General features: G+C 35.6%; 1 protein-coding gene across 2 annotated transcripts in view; it reads right to left on the bottom strand.

Annotated features, from left to right (window-relative positions):
• The window catches only part of WASHC4 (WASH complex subunit 4), a 59,764-nt gene that overhangs the window by 32,832 nt on the left and 8,069 nt on the right, over window positions 1-18,863 (bottom strand). For both annotated transcript variants that reach the window (XM_032416310.1, XM_032416312.1), the window contains exons 7-15: window positions 16,600-16,682; window positions 15,006-15,048; window positions 14,426-14,529; window positions 13,717-13,837; window positions 11,813-11,936; window positions 11,578-11,705; window positions 10,624-10,784; window positions 5,380-5,506; window positions 778-903 (exon numbers count right to left, since the gene is read on the bottom strand). In XM_032416310.1, coding sequence (XP_032272201.1) covers window positions 778-903; window positions 5,380-5,506; window positions 10,624-10,784; window positions 11,578-11,705; window positions 11,813-11,936; window positions 13,717-13,837; window positions 14,426-14,529; window positions 15,006-15,048; window positions 16,600-16,682 — 1,017 coding nt within the window. The remainder of the gene's footprint in view (window positions 1-777; window positions 904-5,379; window positions 5,507-10,623; window positions 10,785-11,577; window positions 11,706-11,812; window positions 11,937-13,716; window positions 13,838-14,425; window positions 14,530-15,005; window positions 15,049-16,599; window positions 16,683-18,863) is intronic.

The following is an 18,863-nucleotide window of genomic DNA, read 5'->3' as shown; positions in this document are numbered from 1 at the left end:
TTTCAAGATACATCTCCAAAGGCTAGTGAAACAAAAGCAAAAATGAACTTTTGGGACTTCATCAAGATAAAAAGCTTCTGCACAGCAAAGGAAACAGTCAACAAAACAAAGAGGCAACCCACAGAATGGGAGAAGATATTTGCAAATGACACTACGGACAAAGTGTGGATTTCCAAGATCTATAAAGAACTTCTTAAATCAACACCCAAAAAACAAATAATCAAGTCAAAAAATGGGCAGAAGACATGAACAGACACTTCTCAAAAGAAGACATACAAATGGCTAACAGACACATGAAAAAATGTTCATCATCATTAGCCATCAGGGAAATTCAAATCAAAACTATATGCTAATTTTTTTTTTTTTAATATTTTATTTATTTATTTGAGAGAGAGAATGAGATAGAGAGAGAGAGCATGAGAGGAGGGAGGGTCAGAGGGAGAAGCAGACTCCCTGCCAAGCAGGGAGCCCGATGTGGGACTCGATCCTGGGACTCCAGGATCATGACCTGAGCCGAAGGCAGTCGCCTAACCAACTGAGCCACCCAGGCGCCCCTATATGCTAATTTTTAACAAAGTTTAAATATATTGGCCATTCATAAAAAGTTACTCAGAAATTTCTTTCGATGGCTAGTTTCTTTAGCCAATTGAGAGAAAAGTACACTTTCCCACAATTTTTTATTCTCATAATCAAGAAGTCAAATATTACAAGACCACCTTAATTTAAGCACAGGTCAATTCTCAATTATAATGGGAAGTAAAATAATTTTAAACCTACCTTGAGAAGTTCAACAAGCCTGCATAATGCCTTAACTGAGGTTTTGGTCATTGGCTTTTGCATCGACATGTAGAGATTCATTGTGGTTTTAATAATGGTACTAATACTGTATGCATATAAGAAGCCCTATAAAAAAATAACACACTGATTATAATCACAAGAAAAAGTTTCATTTCTTCAACATTTCATTCTCTATGTAACAGTAATTATTCCTCAACTTGCCAATAACTATTGTTTGTAAAATTCATTTTAAAGTCTGCTCTTAAGATTTTTAAATACTTTTCCTCATACAATATACACATGATGGTGAAGTTTCAATGCAACCCTTAAAAGTGTATTTAACCCATTACATACCATAAATTTAGTACTGTTGAAATTATGCTATATAATCACAGTTAAAGAATCTTCCCATTAGGGCGCCTGGGTGGCTCAGTCGTTAAGCGTCTGCCTTCGGCTCAGGTCATGATCCCAGGGTCCTGGGATCGAGTCCCACATCGGGCTCCCTGTTCGGCAGGAAGCCTGCTTCTCCCTCTCCCACTCCCCCTGCTTGTGTTCCCGCTCTCCCTATCTCTCTCTCTGTCAAATAAATAAATAAAATCTTTAAAAAAAAAAAAAAAAAAAGAATCTTCCCATTAAAAACAAACAAACAAACAAACAAACCCTTCAGAGAAATGATCTGAATGTCAGGAAGATATCTATTCATCCTTATCTTACCTGCCAGACAAGAGTATAAAGACTCCTATCTGCTGCAGACAAAAGCTAAGGACTCCAAGGAACTAGGAATTGAAAAATGAGGAGAGCTGCTCTCTGGCCAATACACATATCGAAAGGTATTTCTCACTTCCAAGCCAATTCCACCTTTCCTTTTCACCAAGGTCAATCACTACTGTCCATCTGCTACCGTGTCCCCTGCCTATGTTGGTGCTAATCAGATTTTTTCTCCTTCCAGCCCGATATGAACAGATTTTCTCCTACCCTTCCATTCACAAAGGAAGCACACAGGTCTTGTGAGGTTTAAAAAATATTTTGAGTGCTAGCAAACCCAGGGAAATGGGATGAAATAAGAAAACAGGAAAAAGCATATTTATCTCTCAGATATATTTTCATTTAGATCTAAAAAAACCACATAGAAACATAGTAATAAAGATTCTTTGGGTTTATAAAGGACCAAAAAAAGATACAGGTACAGTCTAGAGATGAACCTAAACCATACTATTGTGGATATATCCAAGGAGCTGGGCAGAAACCATATGGTAGTGATTCTCAACCTTCTTTCTTTTCCTCTACCATATGTGAGAGATAAAGTACTCTCCCATCAGTGTAACAGTGACTCAGTAAAGGAGTGATAGTCAATGTGGGTGGGAGGGAGGAGTTTCTCTGAACCAATAATAGCTCTGTGATAAAGAGATGAGCTAAATTAAAGAATAAGACATGAGAGAGAAGGTAGTATCCTAAGAAAGGTGACAGACAATAAGACTAAAGCTTGGGACATACACACAGGGAAGAGCCCCAAGTCTTACCTTGTCAGCTACAGGACTATTACACCAGACTCGGCCCTAACGCAACACTTTGAAAAGTTAAAAAGCAAAAACAAGGAACAGCAAAAGTGTAACTCTAAGGCAGGGAGAAAAAGGGAGTTTCTTTTTTGAAGGGTAATGGAGGAGAAAGAACTCATGGGTTGATATCACACCATTCCCAAATGGTCATTAATTTGTGAAAGATATATACAAAGGATGTCTTTTAAAAATCTAAATGGGGAGGGGAGAGGTCTAGGGTCTGTTTCTGTTAATGGCAGAATAAACAATTTGGACCAGTATTCCTACAAAGAACGATTAGCAAATCTGGGCAAAACATTTTTTTAAATCTCTTAGAAGGCATCAAAGAACTACCACAAAGATAAGGAAATATAAGGCCCAAATCTAGAAGACAGAAACCCAGAGAAGTGAGCCGGGCACTTGTGGCTGCCTTCCCTTAAGAGGCAGCTGCCTTTTCCAAAAGAGAGTAAGACAGAAGCCAAACATTATCTTCCAACAACTCATGGAAAGGAAAGGGGGATAAAAATAGGAGTTCATGGCCCATCAAAGAGGGATGGAGGTCCTGTAAAACCTAGGTTCTGGATTCAGATCCTGAAAAACTACCTAAAAAGTAAGGGTGAACTCAAAAAAAAACAGCCATCAGAGGATTTAGGTCCCACTTCAAATCATCTCAATCCATGACTGGGTTGAGGTGATCTGGGTTGCTAGTTGTCCTAGACTAGCTGTACATCAGAAGCAAAGATTATTAAATCCTCTCTGGAGAAAAAAAAACAATATCCAGATCTTTCAATTATATCCACAGTTTTTCATATACAATGTGCCATACATTATAAAAAATAACCAGGCATACAAAGCAATAAGACATATCCAAAAACCAGAGAAACAATAGATAACAGAAATATCCAGATAATGAAATTATTAGACATGGGTTTCAAAATAATTATGCTGAATATGTTGAAGGAAATGAAACAAAATTTATTCAGAAGAAGAACTGGAAATTATAAGAAACAAAAAGCTAAAAAGTAAAATAAGAATTCAGTAGATAGTTTAACAGATTAGACACAACTGAAGAGAAAGAAAGAGAGAGCAAGAGATATAAGAAAATAGAAATAGCACTTGCAAAGTTAATGGCTGAGAATTTTCCACAAATTCCAGAAGCTCTACAAATTCCAAGCAGCACTGCACAAAGGAAACTACACCTAGGTACCTAGTAATATTGCTAAAAACCAAAAAGTAAATCTTACAAGCAGTTAGAGAAAGACTCACCAAAAAAAGCAACAAAACTGGCAGCTGACTTCTCAACAAAAATAAAAGAAGCCAGAAGATGATAAAGGGGGGAGGAAGGTAAGGGATCCTGCCAACCCAGAATTCTATATGTAGCAAAACTGCTGTCAAAAATGAAGTTGAAGTAAGATATTCAGAGAAAAAGTGGTGATAATTCACCATCAGAAAGACATTTTAAATGAAATACTAATAGGTATTCCACAAATAGAAGGATGGAGAGATGCAGGAAGGACAGAACAGATAAATATGTGGATAAAGCTAAATGGACCCTGATTATAAAAACAACAGCAGCAATAATACCACCTTGTGAAGTTTAGAGAATAAAAATAAACAACAGCAGCAGAGGTGAGAAAGGGATAAATAGAATTAAGGTGGCTTAAGATCCTTACACTGTCTAGAAAGAGATAAAACTACTCATTTACTCTGGAGTTGAAGGTTAAATGATGCATCTTAAAATCTCTAGAGTAACGATTAAAAAAACAATAAAAGAATACAGAATTAAAAACCTAATATTGGGAGAAATAAAATGATTAAACTAATTCAAAAGAAAGGAAGAAAGGAAAAGAAAAGGGACCTAGATCAAGTGAGAAAGAGAAAGCAATTAGTCAGGTGCTACTTTAAATCCAAATACACCAGCAATGACAGGAAAAATAATGAAAAGGGGTGCCTGGGTGACTCAGTTGGTTAAGCATCCGACTCTCTTGGCTTCAGCTCAGGTCATGATCTCAGGGTTGTGAGACTGAGCCCCACGTCGGGCTCTGCACTCAGCGCAGTCTGCTTCTTTCTCTCCCTCTGCTCCTCCCCCCTACTATATCTCTAAATAAATAAATAAATAAAATCTTTTAAAAAAATCATGAAAAAACAAAGATTGTAAGACTGGGGAAAAATTTATGCTGCTTCAGGAGACAGACATTAAATATAAGGAGCCAAACAGGTTGCAAGTAAAAGGATCAAAAAAGACATACCATGTAGACCTTAACTAAAAGAAAACTGGTATAGTTATGTTACTATCACACACACAAGACCTATGACAAAGAACATTACTAGAGATAAAAGGGACGTTTCATAATGATAAAAGGTTCAATTCACCAGGAAGATAATAACAATCCTGAATGTTATGCACTGACTTGGTCTCGAAATACATAAAACAAAAAACTTACAAAGGATAAACAGACAAATCCACAATGCCAGTGGGAGAGTCTAACCCAATTCTCTCAGTAACTGATACAATATGCAGACAAAATCATTAACAAACATGACCTACTTGACATATACAGAACACTACAACCAACAAATGCAAACCACATTCTTTTCAAGTATACACGAAATGTTTACCAAACTTGACCATAGGCTGGGCCATAATGCCAATCTCAACAAATTTCAAAATACCAAAATTACCTTAGTATTTCTAGGTATCAATAATAAAAAAATAACTAGGAAATCCTCATATCTTTAGAAATTAAAAAATATCTTTCAAAATAACCCACAGACAGAAAAAGAAATCACAATAAAATTTCTTAAATATTTTGTACTAAAGGATAATGGAAATGCAACATATCAAAACTTACGGATACAGCAAAAAAGTCATGCTTTGAAGGGAATATAATTGCACGTATTAGAATATCTAAATTAATAAATCACAGAGATCCAAACATAATCAAATCAATTTCAGTTTTTAAAAATAAAAACATATCCTTTCCCGTTTTTTCAAAGTGTAACTTCTATACATTGGATTAACAAAGAAATGACCCCCAAAATATTCTAAGTAAGAAGATGCAACTACCTGTATAAAAACATTACATCTATTGGTGAGGTCTTCAGCAAATTTATCCATTCTCTGCTCTTTAGATAAAATAGATTCCATTTTCATCATCCATGAGCTCACAAAGACGTAGTAAGACTGTACATCTCTAACAAAGGAAAATATTGTGGTTACTCAGCACAGGAAAGAAAATTTACTTCCATTTCTTTGAACTGGTTGGGATAAAATATCTCCTTGCAGCAGCCACCTTTCCGGTTTTCAAACTACAGACATCCTACGTACATATGTAACTTACTCATTCAACAAATGTTTGCAGAATGCCTATGCAGGCTAGGCACTGTTTCTCAGTACGAAAAACAAAAGTTAGCAGTAAACAAAATGGATAAAAATCCCTGCCACAATGAAGCTTACATTCTAGAAAGGAGAGCTGCATAATAAAGAAATCAATAATTAAAATCTGTAAGATGTTAAATGATATGTGCTATGGAAAAAATGCAGGGAAAAGAGATAGGGACTTGAGTGGCAGATACAATTTTAAATACAGTGATCAAAGCAGGCTCATTGAAAAGATGATTTTGAGCCAAGATTTGAAGAAGATGAATAGTAATCCATGTAAATATATGAGAAGAGTATTCTAGGAAAGTAAATAACAAATGCAAACGCTCTAAGACAGGAAGTATGTCTGGCATGTTCAAGTAATAACAAAGAAGTCAGTTCGGCTGGAGGTCAGAGAGCAGGGATGAGAAAACAAAAGGAAATCAGAGAAGTAGAGGGGTTGGGGGGCAGTGTGGGAAAGGTGGGGAGTAGAACAGGATTTGTGTAAGAATTTATAGGGAGGATTTCAATGGAAAGCCACCAAAGGATCTGAGCAGAGTGACTTGATCTAACTTTGAAGAGGACCAATATCACCTTGGCTGATATGCTGAAAATAAACTATAAAGGGGACAAGGGTAATAGCAGGAAAATCACTCAGGGAGCTACTGTGATAATGCAGAAGAAAGGGGATAACAACTTGAACCAGAATGGGAGACTGGAAGTAGTCAGAATCTGGTATAAAAGCTGCATTTACTGAATGCTTACTATATGCCAGCCACTGTTCTAAGAACTTTACACAAAGTAACTCATTCAATCTTCACATTAACCTCATGAGGTAGGTATTATGATCTCCATTTTATGGAAGAGGAAACTGATACACAGAGAAGTTAAATAACAAGCCCAAGATCATACAACTGGTACACAGCCCAGCCAAGATATAAGTCCAAATCTAGGAAGCTTTCCCATCAGGAAAGACTAAACCAGTAACATAATTTTCCTACGCAGGCCAATTACAAACACTGAATCACTCTATCAGTGCATCTGCTCAAGATGGGAACTTTTAGCCCAGAAGCTGTTCAATATACACTTTAAAGATTTAGTGTGAAAAAAAACGAACAATTCCCCTTTGTGGGATCTGACGTTACCAACTCTTTCTAAAAACCTCCTTCAGGTGTGCCTGGGTGACTTAGTTGGCTAAGCCGCGGACTCTCGATTTCGGCTCAGGTCATGATCTCCAGAGTCCTGGGACGGAGCCCCACATAGGGCTCCGCGCTCAGTGGGGAGTCTGCTCAAGGATTCTTTCTCCCTCTCCCTCTGCCCGTACCCCCACTCCAGTTTGCTCTAAAACAAATAAACCTTAAAAAAACAAACAAACAAACAAAACAAAAAACCTCCTTCAGTCAGAGAAACATCTCATTATTGCCAGTCAGAATCAGCTAGAGGATAGGTCTCAGGGCAAGGGACTGAAGAGACTCATTTGATTGAGATCAGAATCCCACACTGAGGTTATTGCCAGTCATTCTGCCAAGCAGTCTGACAATCTCAAGAACTCAGCCTGAAGAGGGATTACACCAAAATTTTTCGTGACTGTCTTAAGGACGTGATACCCCAGCATCAAATCTCAGAAAAATTTCTGCTGAGCCAGGATTCCATTAAACAAGTAACACTGACAGTTGTACTTTTGGCTTTGCCTCCAAAGGTGCGAACATTATTTGACCTGTGGGTTATTATTTGACTTGTGGATTATTCTACCTAAAAGTGTGGAATACAGAGAAAGAGTAAGGTCCTAGGGCAATGCCTCCACTTTTGAGGAGGCTGTGATCAGTACTCAGCAGGGACAGACTATACAGGAGGGATAGAAAAATCATAAGCAAAGACAGAAGGAAGAGGCCTAGATTATGGAGTGCTCCCTGACAGTAATCACTAACATGAAGAAGGATAATAACAGTCAAAGGCACTCACTCAGTTTTAGATCAGACTATGCAGAATAAAGCAGAGGTTTGCTTGTTACTCCACCCATCACTCCTACATCCAGACACCAGATGATCTTCATCTCTTGCAAATATGTAAAAATGAAACTGCTTCAAGCCTTAAAAAGCAAGTTAATTGACAAAGGGTATCCAAAAATAGCCAAAGGTCTGTCATATGGTCAGCTTCATTTCAAAGTACAAACAGGAAAAACACTAGTGAGAAAAAATTTCCTGTCCCAATAAAAAACACGAAACAGTGTCAACACTTGTATGTCAACAGAGGTTTGAAATGAAGGTTCATACCTCTATCCTCTGAAGTCAGTATTCCCAGTGTTGAAATGGTTGTGAATGAAAAGCAAAATGCAGCAACCAACCTATAAACCTTGGGCCCCAGTCAAGAACGTGGCTGGGGCACTTGGCCAGCTAGAGTCTAGTGCATAGTGTGGGGGCAGGGAAACTGTCCCCCACTGCTCCCTTCTCACTTGTATAATGAACTCTGGAACCTGACTGGGATAGCTCTTAGTAACTCCAACTTTTCCTAAAACATTAGACAAAACTCATGCTGACCACACTGTTTCCCCTCTTCTGGGTTTCATTTCAGTAGAGTGAATTTTATGTTTCTTTGGGAGAACTGCAAGGAGACTGAAAAGGACACTATCCCTTTTAGCTCCCTGGAGCTCTATGGTGACTACGTATCTTTGGAATCAAATAATTTAGAAACATAAAATGTTATTGTGGAGGGGGAGGGTCATTGAAAGTCAACTTATTCGGTCTTGCACCTGATAAGCCTCCCTTCCTACAGCATCTTGGACTACTAGTCATCTACAGTCTACCTACACAGCTCCAGGGAAAGAGCGCATTACCTCTCAGAACAGCCTACACGACTCTGCTGCAAACGCTCTGCAGTAGGATTGGTGCAGGTCTGCATGTTCTCTGACACGCGCTTGGCTGTGTGACCTGGCAAAGTTCTTTCTCTAAGCCTCATCTTCCTTATCTAAAAATGGGATAAAAATACTACTATAGAGTAGTGGTTAACAGCTTGTGCTCTAGAGTTAGGACTGTCCAGCTCTGCCACCTACTAGTTGCTTAAATTTGGGCAAGTTTAATGTACTTCAATTATCTGACCTATAAAATGGCCATAACAACAGTAGCTACCTCATAAGATTCTCTGATGATTAAAAGAGATGATACATGTGAAGTGCCTGGAATAGTTTAGTTATTGACTTATAGAAAGGACCAGGTTATTATTAGTTGTGACCTTTATTATTTTCCACATGAGAAGATTGTTACAGGGTTTGTGTAAGACAAAGTGTTTAAAGCCTTTAGCATAATGCCTGCTACAAAGAGCTCAATAATATTGGTGATTATTATTATCTGTCATCTTCATCTTTTGGTTCTAGTTCAACCTTCTGGAGCCACAGAGATCAAATCTGTTCCCTCTTCTACCTGAATGCCCCTCAACTATTTAAGGAGCTCACCATAACATTCCTCAGATTTCTCTTTTAAAGGCCAAACTATATAGAGACTCTTCAAAGGGCATGGTTGTCAGGTCTTCTGACATATCCTGATCAGCTTCATTTAGGGTTGCTGCATTTTGTGTCCCTCTTAAAATGTGACACCACCAAATACTGACTATGATGTGACCAATAAAAATTCAACAAAACTACCAATTCACATGGCGTAGGTACTATAACTATCAGTTTCCATAACCCAGGAAGAGTTATTAATGTAATCCAAGTATGTATTGGCATTTTAGCAACTACATTACACTGTTAAAGAATATCAAGCTTCTGATAATCAAAATATCCCTATCTTTTATTTACTGCTACTAAACCTGATCCCTGTCTCTCCATCTTATTGAATTCACTTCCTTAAATCCAAACTATGTCTTTTTCCCTTCTCAGGTCTGTTTTAAAATGTATGAGAGAGCTATGAAATCTCTGCTGCGAGTAATCCTGCCTGAATTGAGTAACTGTCATTTTTCCACTGACTTTAATCACAGGACTTGGGAGTACTAAGAGATGCTTCAGGGGACCGCCTATATTCCAGACATACTCCTCCTCCCCCCACATTCTGCAGTAGTGGCCCAATTTCCCCTTGATGGTCAAGATCAAAAGGAAGAAGATAAATTTCCCTATTATCTTTTAACCATGTCACAGATAAAAACTGTGTCCAGCACAGGGCCAGTGGCACAGTCCTGGGTCACTTCACTTAAAATCTTCATTCAGGTCAACATGTGATTTTGGTAGTGTACTCAAGAATGTGCAGTAAATTTAAATATTGAATCTAGGTGATGAGAACATGGGGGGGCCTTATACTATTTTCTCTTATTTTGCGTATATTTGAAATTTTGCATAGTAAGACTTAGACAAAATGTAAGAATGTAACTATCAGAAGAAACTGAAGTTAAAAGTGTTCTTTTAGGGAACAGGACTCAGGTACAGGGGGAAAGTGGGCTGGGGACAATTATTTTTCCATTTAAACTTTTAGTACTTCTTGATTTTTTAAATATGTACATATATTACTTTCATAAAAATAAAAATTAAAAAAAAGGAGTACATCAAATTAAAATCAACTCCTCTAAAAACCATCACTGAATCATGGACACACAATATTTTTAATGTCATCAAATGACATCTACTGCAGGAACTTTACACAAAAAATATTTAATGTATCTGATAAAAAGTTGTGTATGCATATATGTGTGCAAATACATGTATATATGGGTACATATGTACACACATACATCTCCATAAAGTATAATTTTCCTACATCTTTAATAGAGTTTAAACCTAAATCATTTAAAACAAAACAAAACAACTCCTAAAAAATAAGTCTCCTAGAGACTGTCCAAATTTTTCTCTGGTAATAAATATATTTGTTCTTCTAATCAAATGTTTTCCACATATTTAGAGTCAACATAAGATCCAAGAATATAAAGTATCTAAATATTTTCATTGTGAGTACTTATAAAACCTACTTGGTAAGTGATTGAGCTTTCTGCTGTAGGAAAGTATCTCTGTGTATTTTAATGGCTTGAAGACTTTTTCTGTCTAGAAGTTTGGCAGCTGCTGGTATTTTCTGGATCAAAAAATTATCAGGAAACCAAATAATATTAGCAGTTAGAGTGATGGCTGGTACCTGAAATAGTAAACGTAAGGAAGGGAAATTAATAAATGCAGGCTAAACAATAAGCTATTTAATAGTTCTACAATATGCAATGGAAGACAACTTATAATCATTAATAGATTATGAAACAAATTATCTTACTGTGGCACAATTAAGGCATTCCAATATCTGATGTGCAGCATGAAAATAATTTTATTCTGCCTAAATACTAAATACACACACACACACACACTCTTACAGATTTTCAGATAAAAATATGCAAAAAGCAAACAGAAACTTGAATCCTCATGACTTTTATTCTACATTAGTGAAAAAATAAAAGACCCAAGATGGCTGGGTACTCACGGTCACATATCACTTGATTTTACACACAAACTAAATTTTCAGTTTTTAAATCAGATGTCACAGCATGGAAATAGCAAAGATGTAAAATCAATTTCAATTTTTTTCTACTTCAATAATGAGAAGGAATGGCAAGAAGAGGAGAACAGAAGAAAAAGAAGAGAAAAAAGTAGTAACAATAATAGGAAGTTAATTTATAGGAAAAAAATCTGAAAAAACCTCCACGAACAGGTATTTATATGATGTGGAATTATGCACTACTTCCATTTACTGTATTACTTATTCCTGGAATGCTTGGTTTTTAAAAATGAATACTACAATATTATTTTTATAATTATTACAATATATTACAAAAATTAGTACTTTTGTAAGCAGGAATAAAATACATTTTTGAATATCCAAGTTAATCCAAAATCTTTTTCATCTATTCAAATTGAAAAAAATAAAAGTTCCAAGTTCTTACCTTCTTACAAATGTCCAACAAAGACTTATAAAACTTTTTATCAATAGTTCGAAAAATTTGAAAATGCAATACAAAAAGTCCACAAATTCCAACATACTTGTCTCTCTGGTCAATTTCAGAAGGTTCTCCTTAAAAACAACAGCATGAGAGAAAATTGGAACAAATACACTTAAGTTCTATGTTCAAGGAAATGCAAACTTTAGCAACAAAAAGTTTAAAATGCATTTTACATTACCAAGTTTGGCTTCTACATTTGCAAAAATTGAGCGAATACTATGTGCAAATTCTTCAGCAAAAGTGCTATTTTTTGACACAGATACTCCTCCATTGAGAGAATCAAACTGTTGTTCTATACAGGCCTAAAGAGGAAACATTTAAAGAGAAATTTAGACCCTGAATAATAAACTATGAAACAGATTTAAATATAGTATGTGTGATAAACTTCTACATTCATCATTTTAATTTTACTAACAATGAGGCTCAAATTTTTACCTTAATGTCATCTAATATCTAAATCCTTATGAATGGAAAATATGTATGTACGTACATATTTGAGTACCAGTTAGTGCAATAAAACTGAACCACAAAACCATTAATTTTTTTTTTTTTTTTTTTTTAAGAATTTATTCATTTGAGAGACAGAAAGAGAGCATGAGCAGGGCGGGGTGGAGGGAGAGGGAGAAGCAGACTCCCCACTGAGCACGGAGCCCGACTCAGGGCTCCATCCCAGGCCTTACAGATTATGACCTGAGCTGAAGGCAAGAGGCTTAACCATCTGAGCCACCCAGGCGCCCCACAAATCCATAATTCTACATGAAGAGATATACACGGGGTTATTCAATGATGTATATAAGACATATCTGATGAAGCACTGGAAAACATGTTTTATTATTTTATTGTGCACTAAGAGCAAATTTTTTCTGACTACAATTACTTTCCTAGCACTTTATTACAGCATGTATAGAAATGTCTCCTGGAGGGGCACCTGGGTGGCTCAGTCAGCTAAGTGTCTGACCTGGGCTCAGGTCATGATCTCAGGGTCCTGGGATAGAGGCCCATGTCGGGCTGCGTGCTCAGCGGGGAGTCTGCCTGTTCCTCTCCCTCTGCCCCTCCCCTAACTCGTGCGCTCTCAGTCTCTCAAATAAATAAATAAATAAATAAGATCTTAAAAAAAAAAAAATGTCTCCTGGAAAAAGAATCAAGGACAAAAAAATTTCCTTCTGAACCTCATACACTAGCCATTAAATTGATATAAACAAGAGTTGGGATCGATCTGTAAAAATTGTGATACTGAGCATAACATAATGTATAGGCTTGTCAAATCAGTATGTTGTACACCTGAAGTTACCATAACATTGTGTGTCCACTATACACCAATTTAAAAAAAAAAAAAAATTGATTATGTAAAATGTTAAAAATAACCCTGAAATGGATTTTAAATATACTGCAATTTCTGATGAATACTACCCAAAGCAGTGCTAGCCAACAGAACTTTCTGTGATCACAGAAATGTTCTACATTTGTGCTGTCTGATACAATAGCTAGCCACAAACCAACTGTGGCTGTGTTTCCCCCAGCTTTATTAAGATATCACTGATATATAACATATATAAGTTTGAGGTGTATGGTGCAATAATTAGATTATATACAGCTAGTAAGCACTTGAAAGTGGTAGGGAAAGTGAAATTTTCTTTCATTTTAATTAATTTAAGCTTTAAAAAGCTACTAAATGATAGGAAGCTACCTGGCCTGCACAAACCCAAATTATATTCCCTGAGCCTAGGAAGAATTAAACAGACTTTTAAAAGGTAGTATAACAAACCCAAATCTAGAGGTTAACAACAAACATTAACACAACTGCTTAGATCTTAATCCTTGAACAGTTTTATCTTTTCATGTAATTAAAAAAAAAAAAAAAACCTTCACCCCCAAATACAACTAGTACTATTAATTTTATTTGCTACTAGGTACTAAAATAATTATATTTTAGTACACTAACAATGTCTTAAGCCCTTTAAGCCCCAGCACTTTTAAAGAACACATATTTCAACAGTATGCTATGAAAGCTTCGTCATACTCTAGTTCTGAGCTGGGTCAACTAAGGAGCCCATTTAGTAGAGCCTGAAACAGCTCTCATACCTGAAATATCATTCCATCAAGTAACTGCCCTTCTAGCTTCAGCAAGAACTTTTCAAATGGCTTTAGTTTTTCTTCCTGAATTCCAAATTTTGAAGGATTGTGATGGACAGATTTCAGTAACCTTATGGAAGATTAGGAGAAAGACCTTCAATTTTCCTAATAAATTTTTCAATTGAAAATTTTCCAAGAAATCAAAATTTTATATTTATATTTCTTGTTTGGCTCTACACATCTGAAAATCTGAATAAAAACAATGCTAATATATTTAATTTTCTAATCATACCTTTTTATATCATCCTAAATTCAGATATCTGGTACTCTCTAGATTCCAGATGAACAACATTAAGATGCCTCGACTTAAAAAAGTCTAAGAATATACAATGAAATAAAACCAAGTCCAGGAAAAACAACTGTCACTTGAACAGAACCCTAGAAAAATTAATCTGAGTTCTAAGGTACTCAAACTAACATTCTACCATACTTTAAGAATTAGGAGGCTTTATACAGGTATACCATACTCTCAAACAAGCTCATCTGAAATTTAAAAATGGTTACCATATTCATAAGAACATTTGACATGAGATCCTTCTAAATATAGATCTCCACGTCTTTTAAAAGATCTGCACTATTTACATTTATTTCCTTTTTACTAGTAAGTACATTAACTATACAAAATAAGAGACTATCTTAAACATTTTAATTGGCTCACCTTTTGTACATAGTCCAGTGCTCTTTCAATGTGACATGATTATCAATAATTTCATCCAGGGTAAGCAAAACTGTTAGCAGTTCTCCCAAGTGCTCATACATAGTCTGTCAAAAAACCTTTAATGGTTATCATTTAATCACTGGTTACAAGTTAAGCTTCCTGTGGATTTTTAAAGTTAAACACACTAGGCTAATTATTACTGAATTAAAGCAGTGGATAAATCAGTTTATTAACATACAGATGAAACTATTAATCCTCAGATGGAATAAGCATTAAATAGAGAAATACTTTGCCCACTATATCATCCTTAATTGTGACTTTGCAGAATTGTTTCACACTCCAAAGAGACCACTTAGAGAACCTACACTGGGCCACTACTGGGAAAAACTAGGAGTTATACTGATAGTGGGTCAGTAATGCCTCATCAACTTCACAGATAAAAGAGAACAAAGGCAAAAAAAAAAAAAAAAAAAATCCTTTAAGAGTTTTGCTATAATTGTTGTACTCCCCAATCATATAAACTCCACAGCAAAATATAGTAAAAATTATAGTTTGAGAGATCAACTTAAATTACTTTTACCTGAAAATGAACTCCAGTTGTCTCTATAATTTTGGGTGCAATCCTGTAATAAAATAACATCCAATTAAAAAAACTTTTTTTTTTTTTACCACAGTTCATTTTTATTTTGAGGAAAACGCATAGCAGCAGCAGGTCTTGGGATTTTTAACACCTATGTATCTTTATTTAGGCTGTCATCACTAGAATTTCTGAGACCTTACTCCACTTTCCTAAGAAGAGAACTAACTTGTATATACAGAATCAGGGCTGTCCTTGCCTACACCTGACTCAATGGGTAGGGAAATGACAATATGTGGCCCATGAATAACCCTAGTCATTTAAACCTAAAGGACTGAGTTTGAGATGGAGGTGGAAAAATAACAAAACTGATATTCATTTTTTTCTAAACAAAATTTCTCAGTTTCCAACCATTTTATTATCCTACCCAAACTGGCATTTGGAAACTAGTCAGGTTTATTTCTGAGTTCTCATTCCTACTGAAAAACAATGCATACAACCAACACTGTACTAAAGTCAAAAACCCCGAGATAATTCAATTTTATTTCCTAGACACCTTCTACTCAACAGTAAATTATTTAAAATAGTACTTGTATATCAAAGCACATGTGGATATTCCACAAGATAGAATATTTTAAAAATTAAATATAAAATACAAATAAACTTCATCTTTCTTGGGCAGGGTGTGGTGGTGGGGAGTCCTCTTTGAATTACACATCAGGTACTGCAGGGGTTAGGGGAGCTATATGCTCTGATTCCCTCCTGCCATGAGAACAGCTTCAGTGAAAGAACAGAACACAAAATAAACACCTGGCTGAGGAGAAAAACATGAGAATGAGAAACAGTTACACAGTCTCCCAGTTCATAAAGAGAGTTAAGATGCAGCCTGGTATAGTAAGAACAACAATGAATGGACTGGTGATCAAAGAACAGCATCTAAATTGCTATGGAATCTTATACAATTCCTCTGGGTCTCAATCACTTCTTCTCATAATTGAGAACCCCTTGTCATATAACTAAACAACGTTACTGTAAGATTATAATTAAATAGTAAATGGTGAAAATTTTAAGTATAAAGTATTAATCAAATGTGAGATGTTACTTTGTGGTCCTAAGAACAGTAATGGCTATGAAAATTTGATCATTTTTCCTGATTTAGAACAGTGGTTCCCAAACTTGGAAGATCATTTGAATAAAACCAAAATTTTTTCAGTGTAGATTCCCTGGTCCCACTCCCCCAGATAATAAGCCAGGGAACAGTCACTATAAAGGAGAAATAAGGAGAGAGAATTTGGTACATGTTCTAATTCCATGTTAGCCTTTTCCTATAAAATCAAATTTAAGTATATTCTGTCAACATTCTTATTCAGACAGATAACAACTCATTCACCATGGCAGAAACTGTCTTATTAACCTATGTATTACACATTAAGTAGTGTTTGAAACATCATGAGTGTTCAAAGGATGGTGAATAAATGAATGTAAGAATGAGTAAACAAATGAACAAACAAAAAACTATTTCAGGTAATTGGCTAGTTTTAGAAAGCATTCCCTGCATCTCTATTATAAATGCACGAATATTTATAAAATCCATTACTTGTTACTGATATAGAGGGCAGCCAACTGATGGACTACGTTCATCACCACTTCATAGCACCTCGTAACAAAACAAGACAGTTCCTGAAATGACAAGTTGAGTATATGTTACATAGTTGCTTCTTAAATATCATCATTTCTCAATTTTATGGTAATAATATTAAACAAAAGCAAAACAGTTTCCAGTTAACCTGCAGCCAGACAACTTCAAGCATCCTTCAAGCAATTGATTCTTAACTCCTCTCCTGCATCACAAGGTCATTTCTACTGCTTTGTCCCCACAGCATTTCATTCATACTTCTATTTTAAGTCTTATATTTTAGTTACTCATGTAATTCTTAAATGACAGAGACCATCTTATTCCTTCTTTAAATAGCCACTGCTTCTCAATAAATTTCTGTTCTATTAAATGAATAAATAAATGAACATCTGAATGAAAAAGCTCAAAAGCTGCCAATTTAGAAAGTAGGATAATGAGGAAAAAGGCTCTCCAGAAGTCACTCTGAAATAACTTCAAATGTTTATTACCTTTATCTATAAACAAGCCTGGCACACAGAAAGGGAAATATTAATTATTGCAGGAATATGTCTGTCATTAAATAATTAATTCGCATCTACCATATCCCACACCTTCTGAAAATTTCTTTTCAGAAGCTCTCAGTGCTTAAACCTAAAAAAACAGTTTGTATCCTAAAGTATTCAAAACCTGATTAAACCTGTGGCTATTCTAAATTTTAAGTTCTACGAGGACAGGAATTTCCGTTGGTTTTGTGCACTGCTGTATCCCCGGCATCCTAACATATGCTAGGCTTCTAAAACATTTGTTGAAGGTTTAAAAATGAAATTTTATGCAGCTGTCGATGAGATCCAAAAACTATTTAAAATGTATGAAAATGAAAATAATGCGTTTCAATTTTACTTAAATACCTCGTTTTACCTTTCTTATTAAACTTCTAAAAGTTCAATAAAAAGCAAAGAACAGAAAATTCAGAAAGAAGGCACAAAGTAAAAAAGGCAGAAACAAGTCCAGATGTATAACAGACTATTTACATAAGATAGAAACAGAATTAATTAACCAATTAAAAGAGATTTTCAGACTTTCAGACTGAATAAAGCAAAATCCAGACACATGGTTTAAAAAAAATACAACTAAAACATAATGATACTGAAAGGTTGAGAGAATATAAAAAGATAAATTAAAAAAAAAAGTAAACTAAAGCAGAGCTGGGGCAGTGAGAATATCAGACAAAATAGTTTGTTAGCATTATCACATTATATATGATATACATTTATGTAACTGCATATTATATAAAGCAGGGCTGGGGCAGTGAGAATATCAGACAAAAAATAGTTTGTTAGCATTATCACAGCTATTATATATGATACACATTTACATAACTGCACATTATATACATAATTATAGTTTAACAGGGTCACCACATAATAATAAAAGATTCAATTTATAAAGAATGATTAACAATTCTAAACTTGTACACACCAAACAGAATATCCTGAAAATAAGAAATGCAGAATTTGATAAAACTAGAGGAAGAAACTGACACATTCACTGGGACCTGCGAATTACATTTCTTAGACTCCTGCCAGTAGGCTTCCTGTTAGGTTCTGCCAACAGGTGGCACTAAAAGGACACTAAAGGCAGGAAAAGGACATCCTTAACTACTTCTTGCTGTTTGTATCAGCATAAGAGTTCACCCCAGCAATGGCAGTTTGCTCCACCTCCAGCTTCTTTCAGCACTCCAGAACTAACCTTGCATTGCCCTCTCACTGGTACCAGCCTGCTAGGCAGCGCTGCCTCCTTCATAGGTATGAGCAGTAACTACACGGGGCTCCTGCTCATAGTTCCCAGACTCTGGTAACCCCAACTCTTTCCCCCTTTTTTTCCTCTTGATGTAGAGGTGGTATCTGCTTCCTCTGGATGACCTCACTATCCTCTTTTCTTTCAGCCCTCCAACTCTTATACAACCAATCCTCTATATCAAATCTCCTCTTCTGAAATACTGTGATTTGTTTTCTGGACTGGACCCTGACTGACACATACCATAACAGAGATCGAGTTCAACAAAATGCTCTCAATTACAAGGAGACAAAAAAAGGTAGTAAAGATATAAATGAGCTGAACAATATATTAGTATGTTTGATTAAATGAAATACATCAAATCTTGAACCTAACAATCAGGAGGTAGGTGGAATTAGGGGTATTTTTTTCCTTATCTCCAATTTTTGCTTTTGTCATATGGTACTAGC

This window comes from Phoca vitulina, unplaced genomic scaffold, assembly GCF_004348235.1.
Source record: "Phoca vitulina isolate PV1807 unplaced genomic scaffold, GSC_HSeal_1.0 scaffold19, whole genome shotgun sequence".
Classification (NCBI taxonomy): domain Eukaryota; kingdom Metazoa; phylum Chordata; class Mammalia; order Carnivora; family Phocidae; genus Phoca; species Phoca vitulina.
The sequence above is the reverse complement of the archived record's forward strand: the minus strand, read 5'-3'. Positions and strand labels throughout refer to the sequence as shown.